The sequence below is a fragment of the Stegodyphus dumicola genome, chromosome 11 (assembly GCF_044657685.1).
Source record: "Stegodyphus dumicola isolate Sdum_Otavi_A_Nest chromosome 11, ASM4465768v1".
Taxonomy (NCBI): Eukaryota; Metazoa; Arthropoda; class Arachnida; order Araneae; family Eresidae; genus Stegodyphus; species Stegodyphus dumicola.
Window position 1 is genome coordinate 64,325,615 of NC_140778.1, and position 18,137 is coordinate 64,343,751.

The 18,137-nt window shown below is 31.1% G+C and overlaps 1 protein-coding gene across 1 annotated transcript in view; it reads left to right on the forward strand.

Annotated features, from left to right (window-relative positions):
- LOC118202479 (uncharacterized) overlaps positions 1–18,137 on the forward strand; it is a 116,165-nt gene that overhangs the window by 28,370 nt on the left and 69,658 nt on the right. Inside the window, 4 exon segments of the mRNA XM_085826759.1 lie at positions 4,229–4,314; positions 6,725–6,942; positions 7,675–7,890; positions 12,120–12,264. Coding sequence (XP_085682885.1) covers positions 4,229–4,314; positions 6,725–6,942; positions 7,675–7,890; positions 12,120–12,264 — 665 coding nt within the window.

An 18,137-nucleotide genomic window follows, 5' to 3' on the forward strand; every position in this document is an offset into this window, starting at 1 on the left:
AATGTAACGATTGCTGGTGTGTGGGGAGAGTGGTACTGCCCTTTTCAATTTCTTCTGATGATATTTCTTATACCTTTGACACAACTACATGTAAATCAGATTTAACTAGAGCATGCACATAAACATCATCATCTGCACTAAGCAAACTCCTCAAAACTTACACTGTGGTTCGCAACATCTTTTGTGGAATATTCTATTTATCAGGTGAAGTGGTATTGGTGTCATGATCTAATTGATCAGTGAGATCGTCATCCTTATGTCTCCATGCTCTTCTAAAACAGTTTTATAAATGTTGTGATGACACAGATTTCCATAATGCAATGACAGCTTTTATTGTGTCAAGCACACTCCTAGTTGTCATCTCTGTCTCTTTCACAGTAGTGTGAATTGCAGGTCTCAAGAGTTGTTTTCAATAAAACATCTTCATTAGAGCAATAATGCATTGATTTAAAGGCTGAATCCTGCTTGTTGCATTTGGGGGAAAGCGAACCTTTACATTTGTTAAGTTGAAAACTTTGAAAGTTCGTGTTAATTGTACAAAATTTTGTTCATGTTAATTGAGCGGTTGGCGTTAAGTGAGTTTGTGTTAATGGGGGTATATATATATATTTTTTAAAAAGCATTATGCTACTTCATAAACTTTCTGGAGTCTCAGTTATTGAAATTAATAAAGAAATATGATTAGCAACTTCTCTGCATTCTAAATGCATGCAGTTTTTTAGAATAACATAGTTTTAATTAAAATGCATTGGTCAGAAAAATATTTTTTTAAAAAAAGGGGTAGCATTAAAAATATTATCAAGTGCTGTGTCTTTAAAATCAACATACTTAATTCTATGTGTAATTGCCTGTTACTTTAAATTGTGATTTTAATAGTGCATTTTATTACAGGGTTTGTACAATCCTCAAGAGTCCTTAAAAGTCCTTAAATTTTTTTTAATCGATTTTTGGTCCTTAAAAGTCCTTAATTTTGGCCAAAATCAGTAAAAGGTCCTTAATTTTAATCATCTGAAATTTCTCTCTGTTTTTACGACTCCTATTTTGAGTGTGAATTAGCATTTTGGAGGAATGTTTTTGGCAATTCACTGACGTATATGGTTATCTTTTGAATGGGTTCATGGGTTATAATTTGTTTCTATTTCTAATATAAATGATGGGATACTCGAGTTTCTAAGCAAGAAGTGAAACATAAGCATTTCAAAATTAATTTTTTCTAATAAAGAGCTCTTAAACAACTTTTCGCGTTTGGGGTTGTGAATTCTTCTATTAAATAGTTTTAAATTTGACAACTTGTCAACATTTTGGCGATTTTAAGGTAAGTTTCTATAAAAAAATTTTTAATTCCGAGATCTGAGAATTTTTCGGCGATTTTTTTTAAAACATCATAACATTGATGAATTTCATTAAAATAATGGTAATATATTAGAATTATATTTAAAAAATAACATTAAAATAAAACATTTTTATTTTTCCCTGTCATATTATAAAGTTTCATTTTGGCAACTTATTATACAATATTTTAAATCTGAAAAATAAACAAGGTATATAGCTATAAAGCATAATTTATGAAACAGCTCTTAGTAAAAGCAAAATTAGGTGTGTAATTAATTAAAATGTCTTCATTTTAATTTTTTCATAGTAAGTGTTTTTCCCATGTAATTGTCTCAGATTATTCAAAATTTTCAGAATATGCATCAGTTAAAATTCTAAAATTAAAAGGAAATACGTTGAAGAAAGAAACCGAATACATAAAGAAAATCATTCTTCAAAAATATGTGCAGTTATTATTATTTAAATTACCCAATTGTTTATCATTTCAGCCTTTACTATAATGTCCTACTTCTGTTTCCTCATATGATAGAGTTACTGAGCCAGATTAAATTAAAATTAAATTGTATTATCTTTAACCACTAGTCCACATTTTTAGTTTGAATTTGACTGTTCTTGTTTAATTACGTCACCGTGAGCTGTAATTGACTTTGTTAGCATCAGAACATGCCTTTATGTTCTAAGTTCTTTGTCTGATACTCTAGTTACTTTCAGATACAGTGATAATTTGCTTCACATCTATCGGGGGGGGACTATATAACTTTTACCAGATCAAGTAAACCCTCATAGGTACATTGTGGAGAGGTTGGCAAGTTAGGAGATAAAGCACACAGAAACTAGCAAGAACATTGTTTTGCATATTGAGACAAATTTCTAATTATTGTTAGAAATGATTGATAATTAAAGAGAAGAAAATCGATATAAACTAGCCAAAATGTTTGGGAAGGCTTGTAGAGACATTAGGTATTTTTGAAAGCAGGAAAGATAAAAAAATTAACAATGCCTTCGCCGGGAATCAAACCGCGGACCTCTGGAATACCGCTACCAGTGTGCAAACCACTACTCCACAAAGAGTCGCCAAGGAGGTGGGTGAAATACCTTTTATACTCCCTCTTTTAAACGGCGACTGGAGTTTTTAGGGAATCCAATCGCCAAATCCTTTGTGTGGAGAACCCATCAAGTAAAACTTATTCTTTGCAACTACTGAGACTTATATATAAAACAACTTATCACCTCTGGCACTTTAATGGCTTATTGGAACCTTAATGTATATTAACTGAGTTACAACCCTGGAACTCTACACAAAGCTATGACATTAACTGCATTAAGCAGAGCTTGACTAACTTCAACACTTGCCAACTATACCTACATCAGACCTTTCAGGTTTGTTCCAATCAGCAAGTCTCTCTATAGACAAGCAGCAGAGGGACAACATTCAGTCTTTTGTTATGAATCATGCTGATTATGATCTCACTTCTCATTTTAACCTACGCCGTCTGACATAAAATCTCCCTACTATTTGCTAAACCTCTAGACTGATCAATTATGTGACAAAATTAGACATAAATAAAAATTTAAAAAAAAAAAAAAAAAAAAGCATGAAGCTAACTATTAGTAAAACGTAAATGTCACTTATCTTCTTTTAAATATGTCCAACTATTATAAGTGTAAAATATTTAATGCTATTTGATAAACTGCATGAAATGTATTTTATTCTCAAACTTATTAATAACTATGTTAGTTAATTCATGTTTAGTAATAATGCATACTACTTAGGGATCTATTTTATTTTTAGGATGGTATTACAAAAGTGAAATTCAGGCATAGAATAATATTTTTAATTGAATTTATTCAGTTTCCATTTGCTCATAGGTCCTTAATTTTTTTCATTAATGGTCCTTAAAAGTCCTTAAAAGTACTTAATTTCTGTGTGCAGAAATGTGTACGAAACCCTGTATTAACAAATATTTTTTTAAAAGGAAGCATTTTTAATTGTGGCTGTAAATTTTCTTTAAAATACATGTGATGATTAAAAGTGTAAAATATTTCAAGAAATTCTGTAATGGTAATTTATTTATACCTTCTTAAATAATTTATTTTATTTTCAAATTTGTTTTGTGGTTGTATTAAATATTAGTGTTTAGTGGTAATGCATCCTGATACTTAGTTTTATACTTAAAATAGTATTACGAGGCTAAAAAGTACTTTTTTTTATTTCCCATTTAATGCCAACTAATGCTCAATATTTTCTTTTCCTCGAAATTCATGGACCTTAGATAGATTTAGAAAAGTAGTTAAAGAGAAGAAAAGTTATGAACATACTAATATCCAGAAAGTTTTCGGATTAACAAATATTTTGTAGCAATATGGATATTTTAAATCTTTTAATATATAATTGTTCTGCTGTCTTTTTTAAATCAGCATACTGAATTGTATGTGTAATTGTCTGTTACTTTAAATTGTGATTTTAATAGTGCATTTTTATTAACAAATATTTTTTTTAAAAGGAAAAGAAATTTCTAATTGTGACTGTAAATTTTCTTTAAAATACATGTGATGTTTAAAAGTGTAAAATATAAATGTTTCTCAAGAAATTATGTAATGGTAATTTATTTATTACTTCTAAGGAATTTGTTTTAGGGTTGTGTTAAATATTAGCGTTTACTGGTAATGCATCCTGATACTTAATGTTATTACTAAAATAGTATTACGAGGCTAAAAAGTAATTTTTCCTATTTTGCATATAGTGCCAACTAGTGCTTAATATTTTCTTTTCCTCAAAATTCATGGACCTTAAAAAATACCTTAATTTTCACGTAGAGAAATGTGACATTTTAAATACAAATCCTGTATCATGTTAAATAACAAAAAATATTAAAATATTTCTCTTTTTTAATAGGTTGGAGTTTATTTTTGTGATAATGGCCATGGCAGATTAGAAGATAATGATATTTTCAATCATCTGTATTTTGGTGTGCAAATAAGGTAAGATTTCAGAGCAGTTTTAAAAATACGTGTGTACTGGAGCACCATTCATACATCTTGTATGGTGTGTCAACAAGAAACACTTTCACAGGAAATTTTAATTTACAGTGTGAAATAGATATATATTAGCTGCACAATTTTGATACTGGCAACCTGCTACTAATATTACACAGTTTTATTATCATACTTTCAGTTTGTTTAAAATTAACTGTGTTCAAATTTAAAATTAATATTTATTTTTTAAATGATGATAATACAAATTAATATTTTTAAAATCATAATGCAAATTTCTGTATGTAGTTACTTAAAATTGGGGGGAGTCATACCTTTATTTGAATTACCATCTTAAATAAGTATAATTTTTTCCTAAACATTTTAAAGCAAAATTTAACTTTAAAAAAAAAAGTCTTTAATTGTCATCTGAGGTGTCTTTTGATTCTGAATCTTAAGCACAGTGAATAGGTTCGTTCTTGATGTATTTTCTTGCGTGTATTATTACACACAAATAAATTTCTGGGTGTGTCATTACAGTTTGAAAAGAAGGTGGTATTATGTTCATCTGGTAAAATGTTTTCAATCAGTTCTTCAACTATGCATAGGTCTAATGTCCTTACACTGGCATCACAGTTTATGTATTCCTTGATTGTAATATGTAATCCCAATAGTTTCCAATCTTCTTCATCTATAATCAATGTTTCCTTATTATTTTTATCTTCAATACTTTCACGTGACTCTGATTTCAAAAATCTCTCTCTATGAAGAAGTTTTTAATTGTTTGTTGTTTTTCTTGAGTTCAGGCAAGTAAAATCATAATCATAGCTGAAGAATATAAATTTTTCTGTGTTTTTCCTGTAGTTATATTTTGAAGGACTATTTGAATTAATTTTTGCTGGTGCAACATTTTACAATTCTTAATACATCCCGATCTGAAGGTTGTACTATGCTGGCACAATTTGCTGGGAAGAAAACAACTTTCACATTTTGCAAGAAATCTGTCATTTGAGAATGGGTGGTACAATGATCCATAAAAAGCAATTTTTGCAGTTTTGTCTCCTCATAGATTTCTCCGTTTTTTTTTTCTGTAAAAATGTCCATAGTCATCCATGCATTATATTCTGTTTATTTATAAATGTTGCATATTTATTTGCATTATATTTTAATGGCAGAGTTTAAACATGTTTGAAGCGAGTTATTTTCTCTGTACCATCAGCATTTACACACAGTTAAACAGTGAGACACTTTTTACTTTGTTTAGCTCCTTGACATTAGTCACCTTTGAAAGCTAGGGTTCTTACCAGCATAAGTTTAAAGAAAACAGCAGTTTTATCAACATTAAAATATCATATTAAAAACATCTTTTAATGAATTTTTTATTCATTATCATATTTTGGTATATAAATTCTTGAACCATTCTTTAACCCACTCTGTATTTTTGATTCTCCATTTTTTTATATGATGGGAAATTACATGTGACAGTTTAAATTTATACAGCCATCAATTTAAGAGCAAGCTTCTTTCAATAAAAGTGCTGTTCCTTTTGGTTTCTTGATTAAGATGGGCTATTCACTGGAATGTTGGATGCATGACACTAAAATTTTAGCAAAATGTCTTTGACCTCTGGAAACTTGCCATCTTTTTAACGTGTAATTTCTTTGAAGTGGACTGTCCACAAATCTCAGCTCTTTAACTTTTTTCCTATCATAAAGAACCATTTTTAGTGTTATCACGGGAATATCCAGTTCCTTTCCTAACTCAACTTTCGTCAAATCAAAATTATCATCAAACGTTTTTGGGATTTGAATTTCTGTCCTTTAACGAGAATGCCTTTTGCAGTAATTCTACTCCACCTAGTTTACTTATGTAGTGTGTTGTTAAGAAGGAAAAATTGTATCTATGTTACCTTCCAGTTATCTCCTCTATTTTTTTACTCCTGTACCAGGCTGCAATGTCTCAAACCTTTGTTTCCTTATCCTATTCCCGTTTTTGCGGAAAATACTTGAACGGTGGTTAAATGTAACACCAATGCAGTAAATCAAGCAAAAGTGATATGTAATGAAAGTTATGTGATATATAAAATATATTTTAGTATTAAAATAAATAGGACTCAATTGGGACTAAGATGAAATGATGAATAATGTAAAAGACATAAAAGAAAAGCATATAAACGGTGCTGTGTTGCATATGAAAACTTCCACTATGTACAATCGTTTTTAGTAAGATTTCTAATTATAATATTTATATTTTACCATTTAGAGAAACACATTTTAGAAAGTAAGATGCATGTAGTACATTTAATGAATTAAGTATCTTAAAATAAAATTAAAGTCTTCAAATGCTTAGATTTTTTTTTTTTACTCTCTTCTTAAAAAAATAACTATTTTCTGTTTATTCTTTTTATTTTCTACTCAAGGACGGGCAGCAATCCAATGATATGTTGAAATAAAATTCGGGATGGTCAAAATGGTGTTCTGGTGTATGAAGGTGGCTTAGGAATTCTTGAACAAAATCAAATTTTTGGCAATGTTATGGCTGGAGTTTGCATTAAAACAGATGGTAATCCTACTCTTCGTAGAAACAAGATATATGGTGGTCGTGATGGAGGAGTGGGCATCTTAAATGGTGGCAAAGGTAATTTTTTTTTTCTATAAAGTTTGTTAACGAGTGAGTATGTATGGTTATGCATTCATATTTTATTCTATAACAGTTTTTGTATATTATTAAATAACTGTAATGATTTTTGTTAATGAGAAATGTGTATTTCTTTATATATCTTATTCATAATATATGCTATAAATGGAATAAGTTTTTAATGCTATGTAGCTTTCTGTTTCTATTTGTGTAAGAATGCAAAATGTAATTTAATAACATGGAGGTAATTGTTCTACAAGGTTTGTATACTAGTTTTTTATAAATTGTATTTACAATGTACTTAAAAATTTTAGTTGTAGTGCTTACAAATTTTATGTAGTTGCTGTAGGCATCAAATATTTGAAACTCCACTGATTGCATGCAATTTGTTGAGAAAGGAGAGAAATATAATTGTAATAAAAATTGTTTAAACATTATCTTTAAGTATATTGCTGAAAATAAAGCAATATAAGGAAAAGCCCTTCTGTGTAGAAATAAATTTATGAATTTCCTGCCCTGGTGTTTATATTTTTGGGTTACTCTGAAAATATTGAGTCAAAGCTTGAAATTGTCCTTTTGTCTTTGGGGGAAGATTAAGAGTTCAGAAATTTATTAAAATACGATTATTTGGTTTAAAATTAATTTCTATTAAAATTTTTACAGATTATGTTGTGAAATTGAAGTGTTATACATTTTCTTTAATGTAATTTTGGTCTTTATCTTTATAATTAGGAGTTTTAGAAGATAATGACATATTTCAAAATACTCGAGCTGGTGTTCTAACCAGTACACAATGTCACCCTGTATTGAGGAGAAACAGAATATTTGGGCTTGCAGCTGGTGTAGAAATCACTAACAATGCCACAGCTACTTTAGAATACAATCAAATCTTCAACAATGGGTTTAATGGACTTTCTTTAGCAAGTGGTTTAAATCCTATCCTCAAAGGTAAGTTCTGTAAATCTGCTACAGTTCTTGATTTTATTCATTATTTATACTATTTACGGAAGTTTTTAATTGATAATGTGATATTTTACTTTATTATTCCTTTCAAAAATAAATTCTAGGAAACCGAATATTTGAAAATCACAATGCTGTAAAAGCTGTTACATTAATTAATTAAATTAAATTAATTTGTTTTTAATTTTAAGATAATAAATAGTGTTAAGCAGTATATTTGGTATTCAATGCAATTAGCATATAATTTCGCTTTGCTTGTAACATCATTTTTTTTTAATATAAATATATATATAATTCTTCAATAAATACGTCCGAGTGTGGGTTTTAATAGAACATAAAATGTTTTCACATTTATAAAAATTAAAATATAAAATGTAATTTTTCCCATATTATTATGTTAATAATACTTCTTAAGCGTTAACAATATGCGAATTTCCCTCTAATAACTGCATAAAGGCACTCACTGTGCATTTACCTGATGGCTCCGATTAGGCATGGTGCGGGCCTGCTTCTTGCCATATGTTTTTTATAAACCAGGTTCCCTTGAACTTTTTTTGATATAGCACAATTTGGGAAATGTGTTAAGTCTTCATTTTTAACTGTTTGTTCTGTAGCAGTAACTTATGTTCGAAGGTTTTTACTTGGTCACTCATGTTTATAATAATTCTGTACCTTGCAGTTTCAAATTCAAATCTGACAGACATTTGATAACAGCAGCCATGAAAAAATGATCTCATAAACCACAAATGATCAATCAATGAACCTGTGTCGTCATGTCTGATTATCAAAAAATGGAAAATTTAATTTCTTATGGTCTAAAAAATTTTGAATGACATGGAACCAACTCATGTCTGTGAGATAGCGAAGCCCAGAATATTGAATTCTAGATCATAGAAAACTGTTTTGGGTCTAAGCCATCATATCTTATGAACTTGATTATTTCAACTTTGTATATATAATTGCTGAAGAAACTTAGTTGTGACTGCTTAGGACATCTAGGGCACAAAAAAATCATAGTTTTTCCAGACATTCAGCAAATAGTCTAAACACATCTCCTCCAGTCAAGGTTTTGTGCAATGGAATGATGTTCAGTCATTCCACATCACAAGCCTGACAAAGTATGGCTAACTGCATTGCTGTGATCACATCCAATAGAATATGCCAATAAAGCTTGATGATTTTATTTTGAAGATTGTATATATGCCTCAGTGTTTCTTTTATGTTTTAATATTGGTGCAGTTTCAAATTTTATTAGCAGAGTATAATGATATATTTTTATCGTCGGCGCAAATAACTCCTTATGGAAGTTTCCTCTCAGATTTGTTTTTCTTTTGAAAATTGTTAAAGGGGTTAACTTCTACCTGTAAGTGCAATCCTGTTATATCTTTTCCTGGCACACTACAGAGTCTTAATTCAGAACATTTTGATACAGGTTACATGTATAACTTTTTTAAGGAGAGGATTCAATGATCTTGTCAAACTTTCCTCCTTCTCCAGTCATTAAAATGTTAACAGTCCCTGTTTGAAGCTAAAAAAAAAATGCAAGAATCATACATGCAATGAACACACAAAATTAATTAATTTGGATTAAGACCAACAAAACAAGTACATAATTTCAAAAGCCACTGCTTCTTGCTGCAATTCTTATGTAATTTTGAATATTCATTATTTAGTTTTGCTACAAAACAGGAAAATAATACTAGAATTGCGTACAATAAAAGGACATTTAATGTTAGGCTTCTAATTTTAATGGCTCAGCTGAGAATACAATATTAATGTTTCTGGACAAGCATGCTCAATTAGAAGCATTATTTAATGCCAGTTTCCAATAAATGCTGCGAGTTGAGCAGATTAACTAAATTATTTGCTGCTTTAGGAAACATTTTATTTATTTGCTCAGCCAGATATTTAACATTACTATTCATCTGATATAAAGAAAACATAAATCAAAATGGCACTAGATTGGCATGACACAATGAAAGTATGTTCTGCACTATTAGTCAGACATTAAGCATTTTTACTGTATATGAGCTAACTGTCAGATGTGTAGACACTTCGTAATATTTTCTTCATGTATCACTCTGATTCAAGCATTTTCATGTTTCTCTCTCAATAATTCTATCATCTAATACCCAAAATTAGCTTAGAGACCGATTTATTATTTTTTTTAGCAAATAAATTAGTAAAAGCTGGAAAATGTGCATTAAAGTGTTAAATGATTCAGTTTTTAAACCCAGCACATTTTTCATTAAGAAAATTACTACATAAATTAAATTAAAAATATTACTGAAAGGCTTATTTTTAATGCAAGTCACCTCTATAAGATTAAATGTTGCTGATAAAATACTTACCGTAAATCATATTTAAAATAAAAATTTAAAGATGTACACTCCTCCTTTAGATATACATTAATCTAATTAATTTAATAATTCCATTAGTTTCAGGTCACTGAATTAAGAGGGAGGAGGGGCCGAGAGTTTTAGTTAACAACTTAACCGCTGCAGTTAACCTATTTGGCAGCAGGTTCTAATAGGAGAAATGATGATGCTTCTCTTGCAGCAGCTTTGTTTTAACCTCCTTGACTTTTACCTTGCCACAAAGTGGGAACTGAATTAATTGAATGAGAAATATATCTCTGATGAAATTCGAGGAAATAAGTTTAAAGGAAATGCTGGGGAAAATGAATATTCCATACAACGAAGTCAAAAAGTTTTTTTTTTTTTTTTTCTTTTTTTTTTCCCCCTCCTATAATTGTGTACTCAGCTCATCTGTTCTCTTCCTATAACATGTAGTATATGAATTTCAGATTGTTTATGAGAAACCCATTCCATGAAACCATTTAGAGATGGTTTGTTAACAATTTTTTCATTCATTAATGTGATAATTAATCAATGCTCTTTTAAACCTAACAATGTAGTCTTAGACCTTTTTTCTTGGAAATTTTCAGTATGCTTAATGTTTGAGAATTATACATGCAAGTGAAGTCATCTAACTGCCTTTCATCTAATTACTCTGTATAAAAATTCATTGATAACAAGATATATTATCGTTATGAAAAATGAAATTCTTCGGATCCATATTTTTCTGCAGTAAACAATAAAATCGTGAATTTTTTACTGTATGCATATTTTTCTCTCTTTAAAACAGATTCAATATTCTTCATTTAATGAATGCTGTTATTTAAAATCTAGTGCTAAGCACATCATTACAAATTAGTGTAGGTTTGACTTTAGATATTTATGCTTTTTATTGATCATACTGATTGATTTGAATTGGGGAAAATATAATTATTCTTGATTGTAGATAAAGATTATGTATTTTTTCACTAGTCTTAAGTTTGTTTGTTTTGTCTCTAAATATTATATTTCTCTATTCAGCAACATTGTTCTTGTATTCTTTTCAAATTATGCTTTCATGGTTCAGATGAGAATATTCTCACTATTTACCTCTATCTATGATTAAAATCCCATTACACAATCTCAAGTCTACCACTGTTTTAAATTCTGTAATGAAGAATGTAAAACCAAAATTTGATCATTACATTTAGTTTGCCATTATAGACTTTTTCCGTCAATCAGATAGGAGGCTTTGAGAAATCATTTATAATTACACACAATATGATGACTATTTAAAAAAAAATCCTGTTTTTAATATCAGTCGATATTATCCTTGTGGAGTAGGCTCTAACCTGTTGCTCTATGTCTGTTGACTGTCCATTGGTCTGGTAACTTGGCATCGCCAAAAAAGCAGTGTTACACTTTTGTTTTTTTGTTTACACTAATATGTTATACACTATTGTAATATGCAGGAAAGGTCATGTTCTAAAAGTAAACTTATTCAAGAAAATAACTTTTGACATGATTTGAATTGACAGAAATGATTTTAAACCAAGGGAATTACTTAATTATAGTTAGAAGAAGTGGACCAGATGGATGCAGGCAAGTTTTTGCTAGTTACTGACTCGGTAAGTATAAATATGTCACTTTAAGCTAAAAATTATAGGTCGCAGTAGCAGATTAACAAAAGGAGAGGAATATGTGTGATGATATTTGTGTTACAGCCGAGAACACATTTAAGCTTATAACATCGCTGTAATAAATGGCAATTAATTTATGTAAAAAGATTTGAATTAAGCCGTAACAAGGTTTTAATTGATCTATCTTATGTAAATTTTTTTTCATATACAGAAGGTTAATTTTTTGAATATGTATTTGTAGATACAGGTGAAGCAGCCCATCATCTGTATGAGCTTCCAGATACAGTTCTGCTTACTATTTTCTCTTACTTGATGGAGCGAGACCTGTGTCGTGTAGCACAAGTTTGCAAGCGCTTCTGTATCATTAGTAGTGACACAGAACTTTGGTAATTTTTTCCTTATTTTTTATTCTGTATGTATACAGTGCACATTTTTTAAGTTAATTTATGTATTTATTACAGTATTTGTGAAATCTTTCATATAATTTCAATTGAAATCATTGTTGAAAGATAGGTAATTTGTAAGTGAATATAATTAATATATAACACCTTCTTTTATAATTATTTATATATCTACTTATCTGTTGTTTTATTTACTGTAGCATTATATGTTTAATGTAAATGTATTTTTGAAGCAATACACGCATGCATATAATCAACAGACAGTCATTTTTATTGACAGCAGCCTGATAGGTTTCTTCCAAGAGGTTTAGACTGGGTTGGCAGAAACTCAAAAAGCACCATAATTCCAGTGTATATTGCACACCAGTGTATAAACACGCATCTATAATTTTGAACTAATTTCCTTTTCATTTTTAGGTATATTCGTGGTATAACTCGCACCTTTTTCTTTACGAAGAAACCTGAAAGAAATACATGTAATGCTCTTATCTTTTGAAGTCATTCGTTCATTTGAGGATTTTTCCCAGTCTTTCGAGCAATGGTATACTGACTTGACAAGTGATAAGGGGAACAATATGTGTGTGGGGAAAATGTTTCATCGAGTAAATAACTGTATAAAGAGGATTAGTTGTATTCACTGCAGTTGTGCACAAGGATATTATTCTAAGGTAATATATGGACATAATTTTGGATACGAATGCATTTCCAACTTGAAAGATTTATGGAATTAGAAGTCAGATGTTTTCTCTTTCTGTACTCATTTGAAGTTATGATTTTGGCATGAACATTGAAGGTTTCAGTAAATTGCACATGCTTTAGTTGAAGTGTAGTTGATCTAGTGTTCCGTTTAATAGTGACATGGCTTCTGCCAAACAAAACCAATCCAGGGCAGGTTTCAAATGCAATTTCATTCAGTTTGCAAAAGAAAATGGAAATCGTGCTAGAGCAAGGATGTTTGGTGTTGGTCAGAGCTCCCTACATGAACGGAAGGGAAATGAAATTATAATAGCTAAAATGCCAAAGAATAAATGTACTTTGCATAAAGGAATAACAAAATGACCTATCCTAAATTGTTGTGAATAACAAAATGACCTATCCTAAATTATGTTGTGAATTGGGTTCTAGAAAATTCCCAGAATGCATTAGTTGTAACAAGAAAGAGCATACATTTCTTTACCTTAAAATGGGCAAAAAGGAATGTAAATGGAAGTGTAAAATTTAAAGCAACTTTAAGCTGATGTAGTTGATTTATTTCATGGAATAATTTAATTCCACAAGAAAGAACTAAAGTTTCGCAAAGACTTCCGAAAGACTGGGACAACAAATTGATAAGTTTCCAGAAGTGTATTACTGACCTACAAAGGCAAAAAATACTGATACACATTACAGATATGGATGAAACTCCAGTAATGTTTGATATGATAGGCATTAGAACAGTTGATGCGAAAGGAACAAAAATGGTTCACATATAAGCAACAGGCCACAGAAAACTTTACCTCGCCGTAGTGATTTCCTGCTTAACATACAGTACGAAATTAAAACCTATGGTTATTTTTGAAAGACGATGACGAAATGTAATTTCCCAAAAGGTGTTTTCAATCATGTTCATCTGAAATGAAGGTAGATGAAAACAGAGTGAAATTATAAATAAGTAATGTTTGGGAAAAGCGTCCCTTTGCCTTTAAGGTTCCAGAAAGTCTTTTAGTTTGGGACATGTTCAGAATCCATTTAACAGATAATATGAAGAAAATTGTCGAAAGAGTCTAATACAGACATGGCACTTATTCCAGGTGAATTAAGGCCATTAGTTCAACCTTTAGATGTGTGTGTCAGTAAACCACTCAAAGAAACTTTAAAACAGTAGAATATGTGGTTGTTTGAAAATGAAAAAACATTTGCAGAAGGAGGTCAAATGTATCATGTCTGTCTAGTAGTGTGTGAGTGAATAATAAAAGCATTCAATGAAACTTATCTTGTCATAATTCAAAATTCATTTTAAAAATGTAGTATATCTAACAGTCTAGATGGAACAGAACATGACTGTTACATAATGCGTTACGTTCGAACAATGGCTAGCTCAGAAGGGATTCATAAGTCATCTACCTGATGAATTAACAGTTATCTTATCATAAATGGAGCACTTCATTTAAACTTAAGGAAAAGGATTTATTTACACATAAAGACAAGTTAATGAATAAGAAATATTTATCTAGCTACAATAGCTATCTAACTACATCATGCAAACATCGTCCTTAGCTAACTAAACCACAACTGTTCGTTTTTCTCTGGCGTCTCATGACGTCAGTCTCTATCTGGCATTTTATTCGCTGCCGTAGTGATGCCATTCCCAACATCCTCCCCCCCCTTTGAGTTGCTGGATAGCTACTCAAAACATTCAAGTATATCAAGCTCTGTCTAAGTGGAATCTTAACAGTTCTACCAGATCTTGTCTTTGTTGTCTTAAAACTGTCACATACATTGGAAACATCAGTGGGGTCCAGAGATCGGGGTGACCCAGAAATTTTTGAATGATGAGAGGTACGCAAGTTGTCTCCACGATGAGAAACTGAAGACTGTACAGCATATTTATGTTTTTGAGAATTACTTGAATGACATGAACCTGACAAATCATCATCTTGGATTTCTAGAGGAAACACTCGTTGTATCGGACGTACTAAATTGTTAGTTTTGTATCGTCGACATTTAATACAGTCCTTCAGAACACTACGTATCACTCTTCTTCCTCTTGTAATCCAGTACTTTTCGAACAATATACTTAGTAATATCTGGGTTCCTGCATGACAGTTTTCTCGGTGAAAATATTCAATCAGTCTTTGAGTAAAGATACATTTATCAGGTGAAATGAATAGGTGAAATATGACAAGAAGAATAGGTGAAATGAAGAAAGGCTTATCTATGCGTTCAGTAATTTGAGTTTTAACTCTGATAATTCCGTTCACATCTTTGAAAACACACAAGCTCCGAATAGAGGTTTCACTAGGAAAAAATTGAGCTTGCACATTACGAATAAGCAGAATTTCAGGATTTTCAATCTCCTGCGTTAGAAGTTCTCCCCCCCCCCATCTAGTATCATGCTGCGATCTTACGTTATTGATAAATCTCAATATCCATGCAACCATTCTAACTATTGAATGGAAATTTGAGAATTTAATGGCATACCACGGGACTTTCTCTTCTGACAAATTAATATTACATAACCTAACCTTTCTCCTTTCGAGTGTTATTCCGGGTGTATCTGTTGTCAATATCTCGGTATCAGGCCAGTTGTCTCTTGTTTGCAACAACCGTGCCGGGCCTTTCCACCAGCAGGAATCTAACAATTTCTTAGGAGAACACCCTCACGAGATCAGATCAGCAGGATTCATTTTCCCTGGCACATGTCACCATTCATTATTAGGAAACATAGGGTTGCCACGCTACCTGGAAAACTGGGAGAACCGGGAAAAGTCAGGGAATTCGAAAATTGACCAAAAAATTCAGGGAAAAGTCAGGGAATTTAAGTATTTTTGTCAAAATCTGGAAAAGTCAGGGAAGTTCATACAATGATCCCGCCAAAAAAAGCGATTTTTGCGCCGACCTCGGAAGAGATCACTTTTTTGGCGAATTGCCTATCACGTGAGTGTCTGCTGGCATAGAGCCAATTTTCGCAGCTCCAATTTGATTGCCTTTTAGAAAGGCAAAGCAAGTTTCCCGCAACTTTTGGTTTCCAGTATTCTCGAGAATCGCATGTGCAGTGCATGAACTAAAGAAAGTACCTGTTCTCGTATAAAACAAAATGGGTTTAATCTTAGTATACGGTACCATGGAGGTTAGAATCAAAGAATATGTATTGTAAAGAAGGAAAACCTCTCTGCAACAGACATGGCTCCGTTCCATCATAGAGGGAAACAGCTGTGCATGCGTGATATATCTGCCGCCAAAGCTGGAAACCGGTGTCGAAGTTCGAAGGTCACGTTATCAAGAGTTCATTAAATGAATATCCTTTAAAATTTCTTTAACACTTGCGCTAAAAAGACGTGCCACGCAGGTCGAGATGTTTTTGTTTCAAACTGCGAGCGACGTAAACACCACGTCGATAAGCATTTATCGCAAAAATGAAAATAACATGGTGCACATGTTGCCTAACAACGAGATTGTTTATTTCTCGAGTTACAGCTCTGAATTGCACTCGCAGATGCGGAGCGGCGTAAATGAGACACTTTACCACTTGCTATATTGTAGCACACGGCACCGCAACCGTGAAGTTTAGTCTTAGCACAAGTAGTTAAACTTTAAATTAAAAGAAAATATTTTTTCGCGCAAGTGAATTAATTCATAGGTTAGTAATTTTCAGGTGGGGGGAAAACTACGAAAATCCGTTTTTAAAATTATTGCGAAAAATCCAAGAAGAAACGTCCTTTGATAAAACGTTTCTTCTTGGATTTTTCGCAATAATTTAAAAACGGATTTTCGTAGCTTTTGTCAAAGAACGTTCCTTCTTAACATGTTTCTCAATTTCCGGTACACATCGCGGAGAGGGAAATTCTGGCTGCCAGTTTCCGTCGCCAAATCCCTTGGCAAATTTTCCCTCCGCATTCTAGCCGCATAATAGCATTTTACTTGTATGGAAAATTTTCTTCTTTACATAGACCAAAGAATTAGAGATTCTTTGCATAGACGTTTTTTGGTTAAAATAATCTCCATGTATGGATTTGGTGACATGATGATGCGCAGTAAACGGGTCATTTTTGTCTTGGCGACAATTTTCAAAATCGTGCCAAAGCCTTACCGTATACTAGAATTTTACCGCAAAATCTTTTTAAACTTTTTTTTTTCTTTTTAATAAATACCTTGCCATTTTGCAGTAAAATAAAAAAATAGTAATCTGTCATCTAGGCTAACCATGTAATATAACTATATTCGCTAAAATATCGTTGATTATTCTAATTCAATTTTTAAGTAATTATCTTTATTTTTATGTTATTCGTATAATTTAATGATGCTTCTTCCCTCTAAATTTATTAATTATTAGTAAATAATATATCTAAATTTCAGGAAATTTTCTCTGGGTTAATCTTGAAATTAATTCTAGCAGTATGATGACATACCATCACGAAATTTAATGCACATATTTTTTTCTTATGTATGCTGCGAACTAATATAAAATACCTCAATTTATTAAAATAGATTTCTTTCTTTTGTTTAGCTGCAGAATGTCTGCAAAAAAAGCCTTATTTTATTCCAGATTGGGAAGATTCTAATCTCAATCTTCAGTGGAGAAAACAACTATTATAATTATATTTGTGTTTTCAAGTGTTAAGGTGCTTTTTAAGAACATACCTCACACAAATTAAATTTACCTAAAATCTAACCTAACTATTTAGCATTGCGTTGTGATTTATAAGGACCCGATTAGCCTCGTGTTGAACTGGTGATGATCATGAGTAATAATTAAATAAAACATACATTTGTTATCCAATGTATATATCTTAAATTTTATTAAGTTTCTTAAGTGGAAAAGTAAACAAAATTGTCAAAGTATACCAAGAATAATTAAGAATAAATGTCCTCTGGGATTTATTGAATAATTAAGTGAATTTGCTACACAATACAAGTAATACCATAATTTACCTCTTAGCGTAGCCAACGTACATTACGCGGATAGACTGGAATTTTCTTGAAACGCACCTGGAAAACCTGGAAAAGTCAGGGAATTTCTTTCTCCTGTTTGAGTGGCAACCCTGAAACAGATTATTTATTTTTTTTATTCTGTTCGAAACAAAAACTGTCCAATCACCATGTTCTTTTAACCAGTATAAAGCTACCCTAGAGTCGCTCCAAAATATTGTTTTAATCTC